The sequence below is a fragment of the Myxine glutinosa genome, chromosome 13, assembly GCF_964187855.1.
Source record: "Myxine glutinosa chromosome 13, kmMyxGlut1.1, whole genome shotgun sequence".
In the NCBI taxonomy this organism is placed as follows: Eukaryota; Metazoa; Chordata; class Myxini; order Myxiniformes; family Myxinidae; genus Myxine; species Myxine glutinosa.
The window spans coordinates 37,169,187-37,187,326 of record NC_136273.1 but is presented as its reverse complement, the minus strand read 5'-3'; the positions used below and the strand labels follow the sequence as shown (position 1 = coordinate 37,187,326).

Here is an 18,140-nt window from a genome sequence, read left to right as displayed (position 1 = left end):
TGCCCAAACAGTTTAGGATTGGCCTGAATGACTTGTTAAACATGTTGCCTGAATTGCATCAAGTACCACAAGACATCTGGTGGTCTTTGTAGCTATTCCTCCCTGGGTATCCTCCATAAATGGTCCAGAGAAGAAGGTAGTAGTCCATGTGTTGTTTCGAGTCATCCCGTAAATATTGGGAGGTTGTTATTGTAATCTTGCGAAGTGCAGCCTCCGATGTTCTGTAGACCAGTCCAGCTCGATTATACCGGTAGCTGACAGTGACTTTTTATTGTTCTTTCCACTAATAAGGTACTTTCACACAGGTGAGCAAAGCCAATAATACGTATCCTCTGGTGTTTTTTTTTTAATACAAAGATGAGGCTAGAATATAGAACGGATCAGGGCATAACAGGACAAATGGAACAGGAGAAGGAGAGGAGGAGGGTGGAAACACACCAAAGGTAGGGTGGAGGGACAAAATGGAGGGAGACTTGCACAAATAAGGGATGTGTGGAATAATGGCGGGTAGGTGACGCTGCACAGGGTGGACAAGGTGGATACAGAAACAAGCTCTCAGGTAGGAAAAAAACTGGAAACTCAGAAAGAGATGTGCTTGGGGAGGGCTAATGGTTGTGAATGGAGGATGATTTGAGATGGTGGGTGAACAGTTGTCTTGGAGACCTGAACGGAAGAATGAGTTTTAAGAGAATGTGGAAGTTGATTCCGCAGGTGGGGGAAAAAAGAGAAACGAATGAGTTTGGAATATTTTTTTGGTTTTTACATTGTCGAGGGAGTACACTGAATGCGGGATTAGGAGATGAGCAGAAAGCATGGATTGACTAACTAATTGAAACGGCATTTGATAAGGTATCACATAAAATATTGTTAGCTAAAGTGAGGCCTTGTGGACTGTCTGGTAGAGTCGTGAACTAGATTGGAAACTGGAGTTAGAGGAAGCAACGAGTGAGTGTGAGGATATCTGACTGGGTTGTAAGTAGTGGGGTACACAAGGATACACAAGGAACTTTGGTGCAGGAGGAGGCCATTGGGCCCATCATGCCTCCGCTGCACAAACCCCAGTATCGCCACCCATATACCATCCACGCAAGCCAATATTCCCATACCCCTCTATCAACAATGCATCCAGGTACATATCTAAATTCCATTTAAAGTTATCCACCCTATTTGTTGCCACTACCTTTCCGAGGAGACCATTCCATACATTAACCACTCTCCCACTCAAAGAACCCTGCCATAAAACTCTTCTAGCTTTCCTGGTCTTAACACTGTCCTGTCTGCAGAAAAACTCCACTACACCTATCTTGTCCACACCTTTCATTATCTGAAACATTTCCATCAGATCCCTTCGTAATCAGCTCCTTTCTGATGTATGAAATCCCCTCTACTTCAAAACATTCCTAATAGCTTAGTCGAGCTCGGCCCGGAATCAATCAAATAGCTTGACACTGAACCATCTATATGGCAGCTTTGTCCTTCCTCAGACGTGGTGACCCAAACTGTACGCAATATTCGAGATAAGACCTCACTAAATTCCGATACTGTGTTAACTACTTCCTGTTTTTGATTTATAATGGTATGGTGGGGTACCTCAGTGATTAGTACTTGGATTATTAAGAGTTGGCTTTCCAAATTTGCAGATGACACAAAATTTGGAGGTAAGATCGATAGACGTCAGAGAAGGGGGTGATCAGATTCAGGAAAGTATAGAGATACTTTTGTAGATTTGGGCAAAAGATTGGCAAAGGCAGTTTAACATAAAGTAATGTGTGGGGCTGCGGATGGGTAAGAATAATGAAAATAGAGATTACATGATGCAGGGAGCAATCTTGGAGTGGGTCACACAGGAGAAGGATCTGGAGATGGTAATAGATATGGGGAAGGTGAGGTTAAGCAGATAGGACGATACCAGGCAGCTATAGATAAAGTTAACAGGGTTTTTGGTTGTGTTCATAGGGAAGAACAAAAAGAAGAACCACCTTTAGAGGCCATTTTTCCCTGCAGAGCAGGGGTTGGCCTTTTTCATGCACCGTGGTCCCCTTTTTGAAGCAATGTTTTATGGCCGGATGCCCTTCCTGCCACCAACCCTGTTAGTCACCTTTTGTGAAACACAGGGAATTACCAGTGAACTGGTACTCGATTTGCCAACCCCGGAAGGATGACAGGCTGAGTCAACCCCTCTGGCATTAATTCAGCGCTCGACCAGGATACGAACCCAGGATCCTAGGATCCCAAGCCGGCACCCCAACCGCTAACCCAACACCAGACTATGGAATTTAGTGAGGCTTCAACCTCTAATATATATTATGTTGAGTTTGGACACCATATCTGAATATGGATTTTGCTGCCGTAGAGAGGGTAGCGTGTAGACTCTACCAGATTGATTATGGGACCCAGCTAGACAAAGCTATCAGAAGTGGTTGAAGGAGACCAGGACCTTTTACATGATAAAGGAGAGGAAGACAGACAGCAGGGTTTGGATGGCAATGATGATTAAAGGCACAAAGAAAGACAGCGCTAGATGAGTCATGAGCTTGAGTTATCCAAGGAAGGAGAGAAAATGAAAATGAGAAAGAGGAATGGGAGAAAGGTGTTTAGATCAAGCAGGAACGTGGGAAGATTGAACATTTTCAAAAGTTTAAATTCTTCTTCGTATCAATTGGTTTGAGTTGAGCAAACTAGCTAGTGGAATGGCCAGTCCTCAGCCACATTAATTAGTTAAATATTGTATTGCTCACATTAATCTCCCGCGATTAAGCTGAGTCTATGGGCCTATCAGTATGCAACGAAACATGAAGTCATGAAACATTACTCCAGATAAATACACGGATAAAGTCATGAGTGATCGCTAAAATGCATTGGTGTACGCGTATACGTCCGTCTGAGCCGAAGGAATGTATTATTTAACGTATTTCAAGTCTTAACATTTGCATTTCCACGCGTGTTGCTTGGATCCCTTTTGCAGAAACTAGAGACAGAAATAAATGAGAAAAAGGGTGAAAAAAAATCCAAAGATCTTTAAAAACGGAAGTTGCACAAAAACGAAGCTATTCATACCTGGGAACGAGATCTCGCTCATATATCAAGCCCAAAAGCACAGAGGTTCGTTCTCATTAGGCAGTATTTCTGTGATCTAGTAAAGGAGGCCACACAGCCCGGATACGAAGAGGTTTGTTTCAATGAGCCTGGTGCAGAATTCGGGTATAGATCACGAGGCAGGCTCTCGGTGGAATTGCCAATTGGGTAGTGTCATGGAAGGACCAACAATGTAAGTACAATCTCAACATGCACTCTTAAATGAGCCTTTCTGCAAATAAGAAATTGGTTATCTCACAAAAAGGGCTCCTTCTCATTCATCGAGCTCGCGGATCGTGTGGAACACGTGTGCTTCTTTTTGAGGGGCGATGCGGAAACCCACAGGGGAATTACACAGAGACTTGACCGGCAGATGAGCGAAGGTGTGCATGAGGTGGCAAGCGGCACCCGAAAACGCTCTAACATCAGACACCTGCGACCCGCGTGGAGCAGGAACAGACGAGTCAGGCAGAGGGTTCAATCGTGCAAGGAAAGAAAATAAATGATTGGGTGGGTAAAGATGTCAGGCAAACATGGCCAAGGTCGCTTTTCCAAACAACTCATCATGTGATCACATGGTGAAGGGAAAGTTACGGATCACCTTTTTTTAGTTGCCTCCGATGGGAAGGGAATGCCAATCTGCGACTCTCCTTAATAGTCTGCCAAATGACTGTAAAGCAAATGGAATGCTTCTAGAATTGTATTTGCACAAAGTGTCTCAGGATTCTCAAGGTAATTGTGTTCATTCATCGAAGATAACTTCACAGTGAATAAACAATGATGTGAAACAAGTAAAAAAGAAGAAGAAAGGATGAATTGCTCCAAACCTCTATTTTATTGTCGTGCCATTTAGCAAACATTGCGCAAGTGTTTTGAACTGCAGAATCTTTAATGGATAATTATATCCGATACACTGTCCAAATTAGTATTACTCGCAGAATATTACTAGCATGTCAAAATTAGTATTACTCGCAGAATATTACAAGCATGTCAAAATTAGTATTACTAGCACATACATTTTGGGTCTTCAGGGTGATCTTGTTCCAAGCGTACAACACATTTTTCTGCCAACGGATATTTTCTGCAGTCACAACTACTTTGATTTGGAATTCTTGCTGATTTCCTTTGGTAATATTGCTCTTGCTGGTTTCTATTCAACTTAGAGGGCCTTGGTTTTTGAGGCATCTCAATTTTCCAGAAAAAAACCCATCAACCATCACCCTATGTAACAATACCTATGACCACCCCACACCGCTTCTCCCCCCCCTCCCCCCCAATCCTTCATCAACCGTCACCCTTGCTAACAATACCCATAACAACCCCACACCCCTCCCCTCACAATCAACCATCACCCTAGCTACCAATACCCATGACCATGCCACATCCCTCACCCCACTCCACAATCCCCTCACAATCCCCCGATAGCCGTCACCCAAGCTAAAAATAGCCATGACCACCCCACACCCCCTCCACCTCCACCCCCTCCACCATATCGGAATCCGAGCTCTCAAAGCACCGTTTCTCTATGTACGGTCACCAGCAGGATCCAGGTGAGTTCACAATGTGATGTCACTGGCAATCTCGAAAATCGACAGTCCAGGGGTTTTTTTCAGCACTTTGTGATTAGCAAAAAAAAAAATCCCTTCAAATTAGATCGTGATTAATGATTGTCAATGGTTTTTCAGAATTTTTTTAGGTTTCGATTCCCCTTTAAGGGTCTTTTGGGACTTCAGGGTCTTTTAGGTCTTCTGGGTCTCGAGTCTTTTGGGTCTTCAGGGTTTTTTTCAGTCTTTGGGGTCTTTTTGGTATTTGCGGTCTTTTAGGTCTTCGGGATCTTTGGAGTATTTTGGGTATTTGGGGTCCATTTGGTCTTTTCAGTCTTCAAGGTCTTTTAGGTCTTTGGGGTATTTCAGGTTGCATCTTTTCAGTGTTTGGGGTTATTTGGGTCTTCGGGGTCTTTCAGGTTTTTTTAAGGGTGTTTGGAGTATTTTGGGTCTTCAGGTTCTCTAGGGTCTTCACGTTCTCTTTGGTCTTCAGAGCGTTAAGGGTCTTTTGGGTCCTCATGTTCGTTTGGGACTTCGGGGTCTTTGTGGTATTTTGGATATTTGGGTCTTTTCAATCTTTGGGGACTTTTTGGTCTTGAAGGGTCTTCAGGATATTTTGGGGTGTTTTCAATATTTTGGGTCTTTGGAGTCTTTTTGATCTTCGGGGGCTTTTAGGTCCGGGGTTTTTTGGGGGCGTTTTGGGTTTTCAGGCTATTTTGGGTCCTCTGGGTCTTTGGGGTTTTCTTGGTCTTTAAGGGTCTTCGGGGTTGTTAAGGCTCTTTGGAATATTTTTGTCTTTGAGGTCTTTTGGGTCTTCTGGATATTTGGGGTCCATTGGGTCTTTTTAGTATTTTAGGTCTTCGGGGTCTTTTTGGTATTTGGGGTCTTTGGAATATTTTGGGTCTTCAGGGTATTTTGGGTCCTCTGGGTCATTGAGGTATTTTGGGTCCTCGGGGTCTTCTCGGTCTTTTGGGTCCTCAGGGAGATGGGGGGGGGGGGCTTCTATGGGATCATCTGGGTACTTTAGGTTAATTATTTCAGGTTACAATTGTGGGTGGAGTCAAGTCAGTTGTCCAACCAATGTGTGAAGAGCGGACATACATACATACATACATAGAAACACTTGCTCCATTATATATAGATTATATATAGATTTGCTCAATTATTTTGATAATTAGCAAATTACTGCATTCCCAAACCTTCTTCAAGCATGGACATGGTGAAATGACAGGTTCATTAAAAAAAGATTCATGTAATTTGGATGCCTCGTCAGTCAAAATATTTATTTTGGAAAAAATATGAAAACATACGGAGCTTGGAAGCCGCAGCGCGATTAATATATTGCTGGTGGTGATGAGGTTAATTAATATACCTGGTGGCCACTCTTGGGGAGATGGTGGCAGGGAAACATGCACAATAGCCCAGGAAAAGCCACGAGGATGGCGGAACATCATCCGAGAGGGATGCGATAAAGGCCAACAGCAGAATCCTGTAAACCAGTCTGTACCTGTCGCTAAGTGATGTAGACGGAAGTCAAGAGAGATGTAGAGGAAGAATGAGCTCGTTTATGTAAGGCTGGATCACCTGGCAATGTTCCACCAAGGCCCATAAATTAATTAAATGAACCAGAGTGGCACCGGATATAATTTCTCTCTGCCATAATCAGGCACCAACCGACTTCACCTGTTTAAAGGAGGTGTGTGCATCCTGTCTGCTGCTAGATATTCACGTTATTGAAGGCAGACACAAACCGTGGAACCTGCTGTGAATTCGGGCGGAAAGCGAGATCTCCGCTCAGGTGCTAATGGGCACGTCTGCACAACAGTGTGTTGTTCTCAATACCCGAGGTGCATGTTGGGATCTATCTTGTTGTTTTACCTGCATATCTCCAAGAGTACAAAAAAAAAAAACGGTACATTTTTTTTTTTTTTTACCATTAACAAAAAACATTCAACTGGCTTTACAAAACAATTTTTGCCAGCATGGAAACGCTGAGGTCGCACACAGGTTGGTTTAAATACCAAAACACTTCACTGGTCCGAATCTAAATAAATGTAAATCGACCAGCTCTAAAAAACATGTTCAAGCTCAACAAATGCTTTCCGCAGCTCGAAGCGACCGTGCGGTAAGTTAGCAACGTTTAAATGGGAATTAATTTCGGAAAAATTTTCATTCGCAGCATGTTTACTAATTTCCACCATGCACAGGCCCGGGCATTTTTGCGTTTTACCTTCGAGGTAACTTTTACCTGCCATTTTGAGGGCCGCTGGTTACACCTGCAAGCATTCTTGAAGGGTAAGAGGCCGGATCTGGATTCGAACCTGAACCAAAATCGAATCGGATTGTTCTTAATCACCCACCCGACTCATCCACCAAGTTTTATCATAATTCGTCAACAACGTTTAGAAATATTGTGCCATACATCGTTTTTGGCCCCCATCTCTCAATGGTGAAGAATTAGTTAAGAAATTTAAAAACAGTATCTGGATCCAAATCTTCACCAAAATGGAATCGATTCCCCCTCATCACACACCCAACCTGTCCACCAGATTTCGTCGAATCCGTCCATAACTTTTTGAGATATCATGCTTAAAGATAAATAAACAGACAAACATAGGTGAAACTAGAACGGCACTCAGTAGAGAGCATACCTCTGGTTGCCATATCACTCGATGGTGAAGAATCATTTAAAAAATTATCCTAGCCGGATCCGGATCCGGATATTCACCAAAATCGTATCGAATCGTCCTTGTGACATACACAACCGGTCCAACAAGTTTCGTCCAAATCTGTCCATAACTTTTTGAGATATCCTGCTATGTATCGTTTTTGTCTCTATCTCCCAATGGTGAATAATCACTCAAAAATTCCAGTAGCCGGATCCGAATCCGGATCTTCACCAAAATCGAATCATTTCGTACTTGTCACATACGCTATATCTCTGCCAAATTTTGTCCGAATCCATCCACAACTTTTTGAGATATTTTGTTCACAAACGGACAGACAAACAGACAGACAGGGGTAAAAATATAACCTCCATCCACCTTTGGTGGCGGAGGTAAATAATATCCTCCGTCCACCTTATGTGGCAGAGGTAACAACAAAATGCCTTTGTCCAGAAACTCAAGTAGGAAGCAGCGCATGGATTGCACTGTATGAGAAAGAAGTTAAGTTTGATTGAAGGATCGACTGGAGATGTTCTCACGTTGTCCTCAATGTGCGATTACATTTGTTTTGGGAAGCGATCCACTGAAGCCACATATTGGTGAGACCCAGAAGACCCAGAGGACCCAGAGGACCCAACAGGCCTGTTTACACATTTCATATTTGATTGCCCAGTGCACATGTTGAACTCTGCACAAAGAGGAATACAAAAGGTTATTGTGCTCCTGCAAATTTGGAGGTGAAGAGGAAGGTGATCAGAGAATGGGAGTATCACCGGCACAACAGGGCGGAAAGCGGAGTCTTCTGGGGGTTTGCCCTAACTCTAACCCGAACGTCTGCGCCGGCTTACGCCCTGCTGAGTGAAAACGCATATGCAGTCGTGCACCGGCATGTCGATATTTAAACGACACACAAGGAGCTCTAGGCAGTCAGAGATGTCGTCAAGAGGTAAACAGCAGCAGCTGCAAAGCAACGTCATCTCGACACCACAAATGTCTCGGAGCCATTCGACTCCAGTTTTGTGCTCCGAGTACTTGTTTTATCAGAAATACGCGAGCGACGAGTCTTTTGCAACTGGGACTCACTCCGACCTGTTCGCCAACTTTGCCTCAACCGCTGCAACACATCCCGATCCAGAAGCACCACTGTGCGTGACATGAAATGTTCATTCTTTTCAGCCAAATGCAGGAATTCCAATCCAATTCATTTTAGGTGCCATTACTGATGTTAGATCCATGCACAGGGGAATATCACCAAAGGCAAGCACTTTCTCAATTAGACACCCTTGTAGTTTCGAGCAACTGGGACTCACTCCGACCTGTTTGCCAACTTTGCCTCAACCGCTGCAACACATCCCGATCCAGAAGCACCACTGTGCGTGACATGAAATGTTCATTCTTTTCAGCCAAATGCAGGAATTCCAATCCAATTCATTTTAGGTGCCATTACTGATGTTATATCCATGCACAGGGGAATATCACCAAAGGCAAGCACTTTCTCAATTAGACACCCTTGTAGTTTCGAGCAAGTCTGGAGGCTCAGCATGGCTCACACATGTCATAATGAGCGGAAAGCCCTTTTGGGAAAACAAAAACAGAAACAATGCTTCAACACATGCCAAGCTTCACTCCAGGAATTCCATATCAGCCATTCTCTACCTGGTTCAAGGGCAATAAGTGGTGCCACATTCTGCCCGACCAATTCCTTCCCCAGAAGTGCCCACAGCTAGCAGAAGAGGGTATTTCAAAGAATACCTTGGAAATGGGCAAATTATCGCATCAGACAATTGCTTTCTCAGGAATCCTCATCCTCTTTTGTTATAATTTCTGTTCAAAAGTCATTGAACACTAATAAAGGGTGTGAAGATTTTGTTCAGCTGAAGGACCCTCAAGAAGAGCAAAACAGAAGGTGCAATGGAATTGGACAATGAACAAAAGAATACAGATGAGGGAGGAAATAAGGACACGGACACGGACACGTAACGACAAGACAGTAATTCCTGTCTTTTGCACCCATGTCTACGGAAAAGTGTCATTGCATGACAAGTGTCCTTTAATGGCAATAAAGGTATTTATTTGTTACCTTCGCCACTGATGGTGGATGGCGGTTATGTTTTCAACCCTGTCTGTCTGCTTTTCTGTCTAAATAATGTCATAATAAGTGACGGATAAGGACAAAATTTGGTGGACAGTTGGGGTGTATGATAACGACGAATTGTTTCGAGTTTGGTTCAGGTTCGGATCCAGCTATGGCCTATCAGTGCGATACAAAATGTAAACTGTTCAGCTTGGCGGAGGTATACGCCCTACTGCGTACCTTTGTAGTTGTTTTGTCTGTTTTTTGTTTATCCAAAGCCGACATAAAGAATTGACAGAAAAGATTCAGAAAAGCTTTTTACCAGGTCAGACAAGACCAGGACCAAAGCACAGAGCTTAGGAATTGATAGAACAACAAGGCAGGGCTGTTTCACAGTCATTGATGTTCAGAATGGTCTTTCTTGGAAGGTGGAAGCATTCGGGATGTGAGACAGGTAAAAATATAATTGGATGAGCACTTGGAAGGAAACTCAAGCCCTAACAAGCCCTATTGCTCTATCAAGCAATAGAGGAGAATAGGGAGAAAAGGAAGGAAGGCCGAAATGTAATTGAGTGATCTGTGGGCGTATTTAAGTCTTTGGTATCTTGAGATATTGATTCCCTCAGTTGTGGGAGTTGTCAAACGTTAACAAATTGTTTGTGTTAAAGCAGCCCTTACGAAATTGCAATTCCCCTTCCCCTGATTAAAAATAAAAACTATTCCCAAATATTGTGATTATTAAAAGTTTCTGTGATATAGCTCTGAGCCCCTGTCAAAACACCCCACAGTTCACCTTCTCCTTCCCCATTTGGTCCAACTGTTGCCTCACTCTTAGATCATGGCATTTTAACCCACTACTGTCACCTCGCTCCTCCATTAAAATCAATGTCACATCTAGAACCTGTTCACCACATTAACTGACAGAGGTGTGTCGTGTCGTTGGTCGTTATCTCCATATGCGGGTTTCAGAAAGTGAAAATCGGATTCCCCCCAGGTCTCAAAGTATCCACCTCCGTTTCAGTAAGGAATCAGATGATCGAAGGACCAAGCTGTGAAGTGTTCTTGTTGTCAAAGTTTTTAACCGAGGTCTCTTTTTGAGGTCGCCACTGAGCCCCAGGCAGCTTCCAACTGCGGTTTCTTTGTAGTAATGTTCCCAGGGATGGTTTATAATATCTCTGTGAGGTTCTTCTTTGACTCATTCCTGGTGCTCCAATTATCACTGGTCCAATTTCGGACATTTTCAGCTTCCAATAACTTTTGACTTCATTTTTGAGATCCTGGTATCTTGTGTGTACGCATGTGTTTTCTACATATAACAAACACGTCTCTCACATATAATCGGAGTGTACAACCCCAACAACTCTGATGTAATAAATCATCCCCAGCTGTGACTTGCAACATAATTAATCAACACTCGGCCCTTGCAGTCAAAGAAAGCTGCATAAAGGCTAAAGCAACCAAGAAAAGCGACACAAGGTAAGCCATTTCCCGATTTCAAGCCCGACCCGGATTCGTCCACAGCTGCAGACATTTGCATGCAGCACTTGTATGAGAAGTCCAACGTAACTGACACGTCCACATCAGTCGCCAGACTGCAAGCATGACTATGTTATACAGTACCCAACACATGCAGACATCCCTGTCCTCTACTGACCCTGACAATGGCAGATACCTGCTTTCTCAGGACATTTGGACAATGTACCTCCAATATTTGAACGCATACGCACTCTAACAGCATGTTCTTGATCAAGATAGACAAGTACAAGTATTTTGAGGGATTTTGTCCTATATAAATTAGACAATAGCAAGATGGAGGCTCGGCTTCATTGTACTTTGCCCTTTGTCCTGCTGCATTGTACATGTACCATGTGATTGTGAAAGCTTCGCATGGCTGCACTGTCCTTCCAGACAACCAAATTATGGGCTCGCCCTTGCTCTGTTGTTTTATTTTTACAATGTCACCCATGGTTACCCCTTTAAAATGCAACAGTAAAAGTATTATCTTTAGTCTAAATTTGTGGGAGTGCTTCACTTTGACTGACCACAAGTACCTGGAAATACCTCAACCTTTCAAATCACGATCACATCGCAGACAGGTTGGTGGTCTCTCTGTCTTACAACCGCATCCTTTCTGGACTTGCACTTTCTTCCTTTCCTCTCCCCCCCACAGGTTTCTACAGGATGCATGTGGTCTACCAGCAACACCATTCTGGTAAAACTCCCAAAATTCCAGAATGACTGCTTACCTCCACTCATTTGTTTCTCCTTTTTCTCCTACCTGTGGAACCAACTTCCTCAGTCTGTTCAATCTCATTCTTTCCTCCAGAATTTCAGGCCAGTTGTTCATCATGAATTCAGATTATCCCCCATCCAAAACCATGATCTTTTCTACCCCCATTCACACTCCTCAAACCCATCTCTTTTCAAATTTCCAGTGTTTCTTCCTGAGAGTTTGCAGCCACATCCATCTTTTCTCAAATTCATTATTTCTCCAACTCTCCCTGTATTTTGTCCCTCAACACTGCTGTTGGTGTGGTTCTCCCCCTTTCCCTCTTTCTACTGTTCCATTTGTTGTGTTACATTCAGATCCGTCCTATGTTTTAGCTCACCGACATTGAATACTGGACAAAACACACACACACATGCACACACACACACACAAACACATATACATGCGCACACACACACACACACACACACACACACACACACACACACACACACACACACACACACACTTGTACATGAGATGAGTGGATGGCCAAGAGGTATGCACATTCGCCTTTGAGTTGTCTAACGTGGGTTGGAATCTTGACCCAGCTATAAACTGCCACCCTAATGTTTCACATGCAGGGCGAGCCATCAGTGTGTGCGCCATTCATCAGATGGTCACGAAGCCAGATGACAATCCACCAGGACTGGTATTTTGTGGATGTTAAAGACCCAATGATGTCTTTCGGAATGTTATCAATGCCACCTTAAACAAATAAGTTCATGCCACCTTGGGTCGAAAGTTCATGCCACCCTGAGCAGCCAAAAATGTTCCCCAGGCTCATGACAGCACAAGGTGGGAGTAATTGGGGCTGTTAAAGATGTAGTACCTAGTAGATATGCTGAAAATTTCTTATCCACTTTAATATTCTAAGGTGTGCAACTTCATAAAAAGGACAAATATCACTTCAATAATTTAAAATAAAAACATAAAATAATGCAATATTAAAAGGAAGAGGCGTGCACACAGTTTGATACAAGAAAGGTAGAAATAGACAAAATAAGACTTTAGAATGTCTTCGTTCAAGCATGATGGAGATACATTGGATGCGTGGTGACACCTGCATGGACGTGACGTCATTTACCTTGTTTACGCAGCCATTAAATCGGGAACATTTGAGGAAACATTCCTGCAGAGCAGAAATTTTTAAACAAGCCTCTGTCAGTTTGAGCATCTGTTTTATATTTAATAACACAAACGATCAGTCCCAACAAAGTGAGACTTGTAAGCCATGTGTGTGAAGGATGATGAATAGATGAGAACGTCATGCAAAAAAAAGATGGAATTGGACAAAACGACATCATCTTGGCAATATTCCCAGAGTCTGCGATTTGCTCACGGATTGTGAGGACAAGGTGGGGCCGAAACCCCGCATCTAACCGAGATCATGCAGAGGTGAAGCAAACGAGTCCTCATTCAGCCTGATCATATGCACGAGGAGGTGCAGTGAGCCCACATTCAGCCTGGATCATGTGCACAACGAGGTGCAGTGAGCCCACATTCAGCCTGGATCATGTGCACAACGAGGTGCAGTGAGCCCACATTCAGCCTGGATCATGTGCACAACGAGGTGCAGTGAGCCCACATTCAGCCTGGATCATGTGCACAACGAGGTGCAGCGAGCCCACAGTCAGCCTGGATCATGTGCACAACGAGGTGCAGTGAGCCCACATTCAGCCTGGATCATGTGCACAACGAGGTGCAGTGAGCCCACATTCAGCCTGGATCATGTGCACAACGAGGTGCAGTGAGCCCACATTCAGCCTGGATCATGTGCACAACGTGGTGCAGTGAGCCCACATTCAGCCTGGATCATGTGCACAACGAGGTGCAGCGAGCCCACATTCAGCCTGGATCATGTGTACAACGAGGTGCAGTGAGCCCACATTCAGCCTGGATCATGTGCACAACGAGGTGCAGCGAGCCCACATTCAGCCTGGATCAGGTACACAAAGATGTGCAGCGAGCCAACATTCAGCCTGGATCAGGTAAGCAACGAGGTGCAGCGACCCCATTCATCCTGCATCATGTGCACAAAGAGGTGCAGCGAGCACCCATTCAGCCTGATAATGTGCACAAAGAGGTGCAGTGAGCCCACATTCAGCCTGGATCAGGTAAGCAACGATGTGCAGAGATCCCCGTTCATCCTGGATCAGGTACACAACGAGGTGCAGCGAACCACCATTCAGCCTGGAGCCTGCGCTCGAGGTGCAGCGAGCCCACATTCAGCCTGATCATGTGCACAAAGAGGTGCAGTGAACCCCCATTCAGCCTGGATCAGGTACACAAAGAGGTGCAGCAAGCCCCCATTCACCCTGGATCAGGTACACAACGAGGTGCAGTGATCCCACATTCAGCCGGAATCAGGTAAGCAACGATGTGCAGCGATCCCCGTTCATCCAGGATAATGTACACAACGAGGTGCAGCGAACCCCCATTCAGCCTGGATCATGTACACAACGAGGTGCAGCGAACCCCCATTCAGCCTGGATCATGTACACAACGAGGTGCAGCGAACCCCATTCAGCCTGGATCATGTACACAACGAGGTGCAGCGAACCCCATTCAGCCTGGATCTTGCACAAAACGAGGTGCAATGAACCCCCATTCAGCCTGGAGCATGTGCAAACGAGGTGAAGCGAACCCCCATTCAGCCGGAATCAGGTAAGCAACGATGTGCAGCGATCCCAGTTCATCCAGGATAATGTACACAACGAGATGCAGCGAACCCCCATTCAGCCTGGATCATGTACACAACGAGGTGCAGCGAACCCCCATTCAGCCTGGATCTTGTACAAAACGAGGTGCAGCGAACCCCCATTCAGCCTGGATCTTGTACAAAACGAGGTGCAGCGAACCCCCATTCAGCCTGGATCTTGTACAAAACGAGGTGCAGCGAACTCCCATTCAGCCTGGAGCATGTGCAAACGAGGTGAAGCGAACCCCCATTCAGCCTGGATCTTGTACAAAACGAGGTGAAGCGAACCCCCATTCAGCCTGGAGCATGTGCAAACGAGGTGAAGCGAACCCCCATTCAGCCTGGAGCATGTGCAAACGAGGTGAAGCGAACCCCCATTCAGCCTGGATCTTGTACAAAACGAGGTGAAGCGAACCCCCATTCAGCCTGGATCTTGTACAAAACGAGGTGAAGCGAACCCCCATTCAGCCTGGAGCATGTGCAAACGAGGTGAAGCGAACCCCCATTCAGGCTGGATCTTGTACAAAACGAGGTGAAGCGAACCCCCATTCAGCCTGGATCTTGTACAAAACGAGGTGAAGCGAACCCCCATTCAGCCTGGAGCATGTGCAAACGAGGTGAAGCGAACCCCCATTCAGCCTGGATCTTGTACAAAACGAGGTGAAGCGAACCCCCATTCAGCCTGGATCTTGTACAAAACGAGATGCAGCGAACCCCCATTCAGCCTGGATCTTGTACAAAACGAGGTGAAGCGAACCCCCATTCAGCCTGGATCTTGTACAAAACGAGATGAAGCGAACCCCCATTCAGCCTGGATCTTGTACAAAACGAGGTGCAGTGAGCACACATTCAGCCTGGATCATGTGCACAACGAGGTGCAGTGAGCACACATTCAGCCTGGATCATGTGCACAACGAGGTGCAATGAGCCCACATTCAGCCTGGATCATGTGCACAACGAGGTGCAGTGAGCACACATTCAGCCTGGATCATGTGCACAACGAGGTGCAATGAGCCCACATTCAGCCTGGATCATGTGCACAACGAGGTGCAGTGAGCCCCCATTCAGCCTGGATCATGTGCACAACGAGGTGCAGTGAGCCCACATTCAGCCTGGATCATGTGCGCAACGAGGTGCAGTGAGCCCTCATTCAGCCTGGATCATGTGCGCAACGAGGTGCAGTGAGCCCCCATTCAGCCTGGATCATGTGCACAACGAGGTACAGTGAGCCCACATACAGCCTGGATGAACTGCACAACGAGGTGCAGTGAGCCCACATTCAGCCTGGATCATGTGCACAACGAAGTGCAGTGAGCCCACATTCAGCCTGGATCATGTGCGCAACGACGTGCAGTGAGCCCACATTCAGCCTGGATCAGGTACACAACGTGGTGCAGTGAGCCCACATTCATCCTGGATGATGTGCACAAGGTGCAGTAAGCCCACATTCATCCTGGATCATCTGCACAACGAGGTGCAGTGAGCCCACATTCAGCCTGGATCATGGGCGCAATGAGGTGCAGTGAGCCCACATTCAGCCTGGATCATCTGCACAACGAGGTGCAGTGAGCCCCCATTCAGCCTGGATCATCTGCACAACGAGGTGCAGTGAGCCCACATTCAGCCTGGATCATGTGCACAACGAGGTGCAGTGAGCCAACATTTAGCCTGGATAATGTGCACAACGAGGTTCAGTGAGCCCACATTCAGCCTGGATAATGTGCACAACGAGGTGCAGTGAGCCCACATTCAGCCTGGATCATGTGCACAACAAGGTACAGTGAGCCCACATTCAGCCTGGATCATCTGCACGAGGTGCAGTGAGCCCACATTCAGCCTGGATCATGTGCACAACGAGGTGCAGTGAGCCCACATTCAGCCTGGATCATCTGCACACGAGGTGCTCATATGGAGCTGAGATGCGCACCATGGGGCCGTCATCGTACCGTGGGATGGTCCCAAACAGTCACGACACCTCATCCCCAACAATGTGCATGTCCGCTCATCCAGGTTGTACCATCCTGTGAGCATCAGGTGAAGATCATTCGCGGTTGTAAGTAAGTATGGCATGCATGTCGTTAATTGGTGCTCAGTAAAGTGCGCGGCGCTTTTAGCGAAGCCTGCGCAGCGGTAATGAGGCCGCTTGAGGCGGCGCGTTAACTGTTGAGCAATAGGAGGGAATCAAAGGTACGAGTCAGGTAATGGACGGTGCGACCGGTGCTTCAAACCAACGCGATTAAATGTCACAAGGTGGAGGTCAAAGCAAGACTCCTGGACCTCCCACCCTGGGGGAATACCTCTTGCCGTTTACACTCCAAGTCTCTAACCCCATGGAATTGCGCACCTTTTCCTCGTGTCAATGATGTATTCAAAGCGTTAAAACGTGACGATTCGATCCTGATGGAGGTAAGTTTTGTGACCGTTCAATCAAACTGTACCCCAGGCGACGAGATCATTCGTAAACAAACTTTACAACCCCCTTCGTCATCGTCATGTACTCCCTTTGAAAGTTTTCACAAAGAATCAAACGCTTCCCTGTAAATGGCGATGACATCAATGTCGAGTTTGATGGAAGGACGTGTCAATGTTCGGAATCAAAAGGACCATCATTAACCTGGCGTAGCGAGAAAGAGGGTGAGGGCAGCACATGGCCATGTGGACAAGTATGGACGGACACAAGGCCTCTAGAGACACATTCCTTCTCCTCCAAGCAGACAGCTGTCGTCAGCAGACAGTTGCCATTCGCAGAGCCGCCGGAGAGTACAAGCTCCCTTTCAAAGCGGAAGTGAAGGCACAACTATGCAGCGCACCAAACTGGTCGTTCAGGGCTTTGCACCGACTTGAAGGTACGAGTTTGAAAACATCGTCGAGATGTGGGGCGCATGGTGCCCGCTGGTGAATACCAAGCGTCCCAGAACCATAGGCCAGTCCTTGGAAAGTTCAGAGCTGCTCGAGGATAGGAAGGGAAAGTTGTCCGCAACTCGAAAGCAAAGTTTTGCGCACTTCTGTCCCATGGTTCAGACAAGCTATGATAAAAGCTTGTCCCCCCCCCCCCACACCCCAGCCAACACCCCGACATAGACTGCCGACCCATGACGGATCACTGTGCGGTGCCCGGCTCACCTACCTGTAATCTGCTCAGTGGTCCGGGTGAGCGAAAGCGCGAAGAGCACACTCATGATGGCCGAGGCCATGACCCGAAGCGGTCTGTCCCGCCCTGTACCCGCGTTGGGCCGCAGCAGAACGGCGATGGTCTATTCGCAACAAAATCCAGATCGCAAGATGGGCCGAACGCCGGCACCAGCCTTGAGGGTGGAATAACGAGGTAGAGGATGAGGGGTGGAGAAAACGCCACGTTCCTCCCCAAAGCTCGCCCAACCCTTTGTGACGTCACGTAAACGGTCGTGCGCTCTGCTCCACAGAACTGGCAGCGATGTTCAAACTCGATGGCCGCTGCCGTGTCAATCTTGATCGCTCATGAGGTACTTATAGACCACTGCCCCGAGGTGTCTGCACGAGCGTGCACGAATTGCTACACCGTGTCCTTTTTATCCAATTTTCACACATCTGACATCACTTTATCCTTTTCAGACCCACTGGCCCCATGGGACCGTTCGCACCTGGAAATGCGTTCAGGATAAAGTTTGGAAAGGCATTCCATGATCATTCCCATCCATGGCGTGCAGAGGGCGCATCGAACGCTGCGCACAGGAACGTAGCGCCGCCTGTCGTCGGGAGCTTCGACATACCTCCTCATCGTGCGATCAATTGTCAAACAAAAACAAACAAACAAGAAATACATCGTGCATAC

General features: G+C 46.3%; 1 protein-coding gene across 4 annotated transcripts in view; it reads right to left on the bottom strand.

Moving 5' to 3' along the window:
- The window catches only part of LOC137438851 (receptor-type tyrosine-protein phosphatase kappa), a 493,330-nt gene extending 475,678 nt beyond the window's left edge, over positions 1-17,652 (bottom strand). For all 4 annotated transcript variants that reach the window (XM_078767331.1, XM_078767333.1, XM_078767332.1 and 1 more), the window contains exon 1: positions 17,457-17,652. In XM_078767331.1, the coding sequence (XP_078623457.1) occupies positions 17,457-17,523 (67 nt within the window). In that variant the 5' untranslated portion in view covers positions 17,524-17,652. The remainder of the gene's footprint in view (positions 1-17,456) is intronic.
- Between the last annotated feature and the right edge of the window lie 488 nt (positions 17,653-18,140).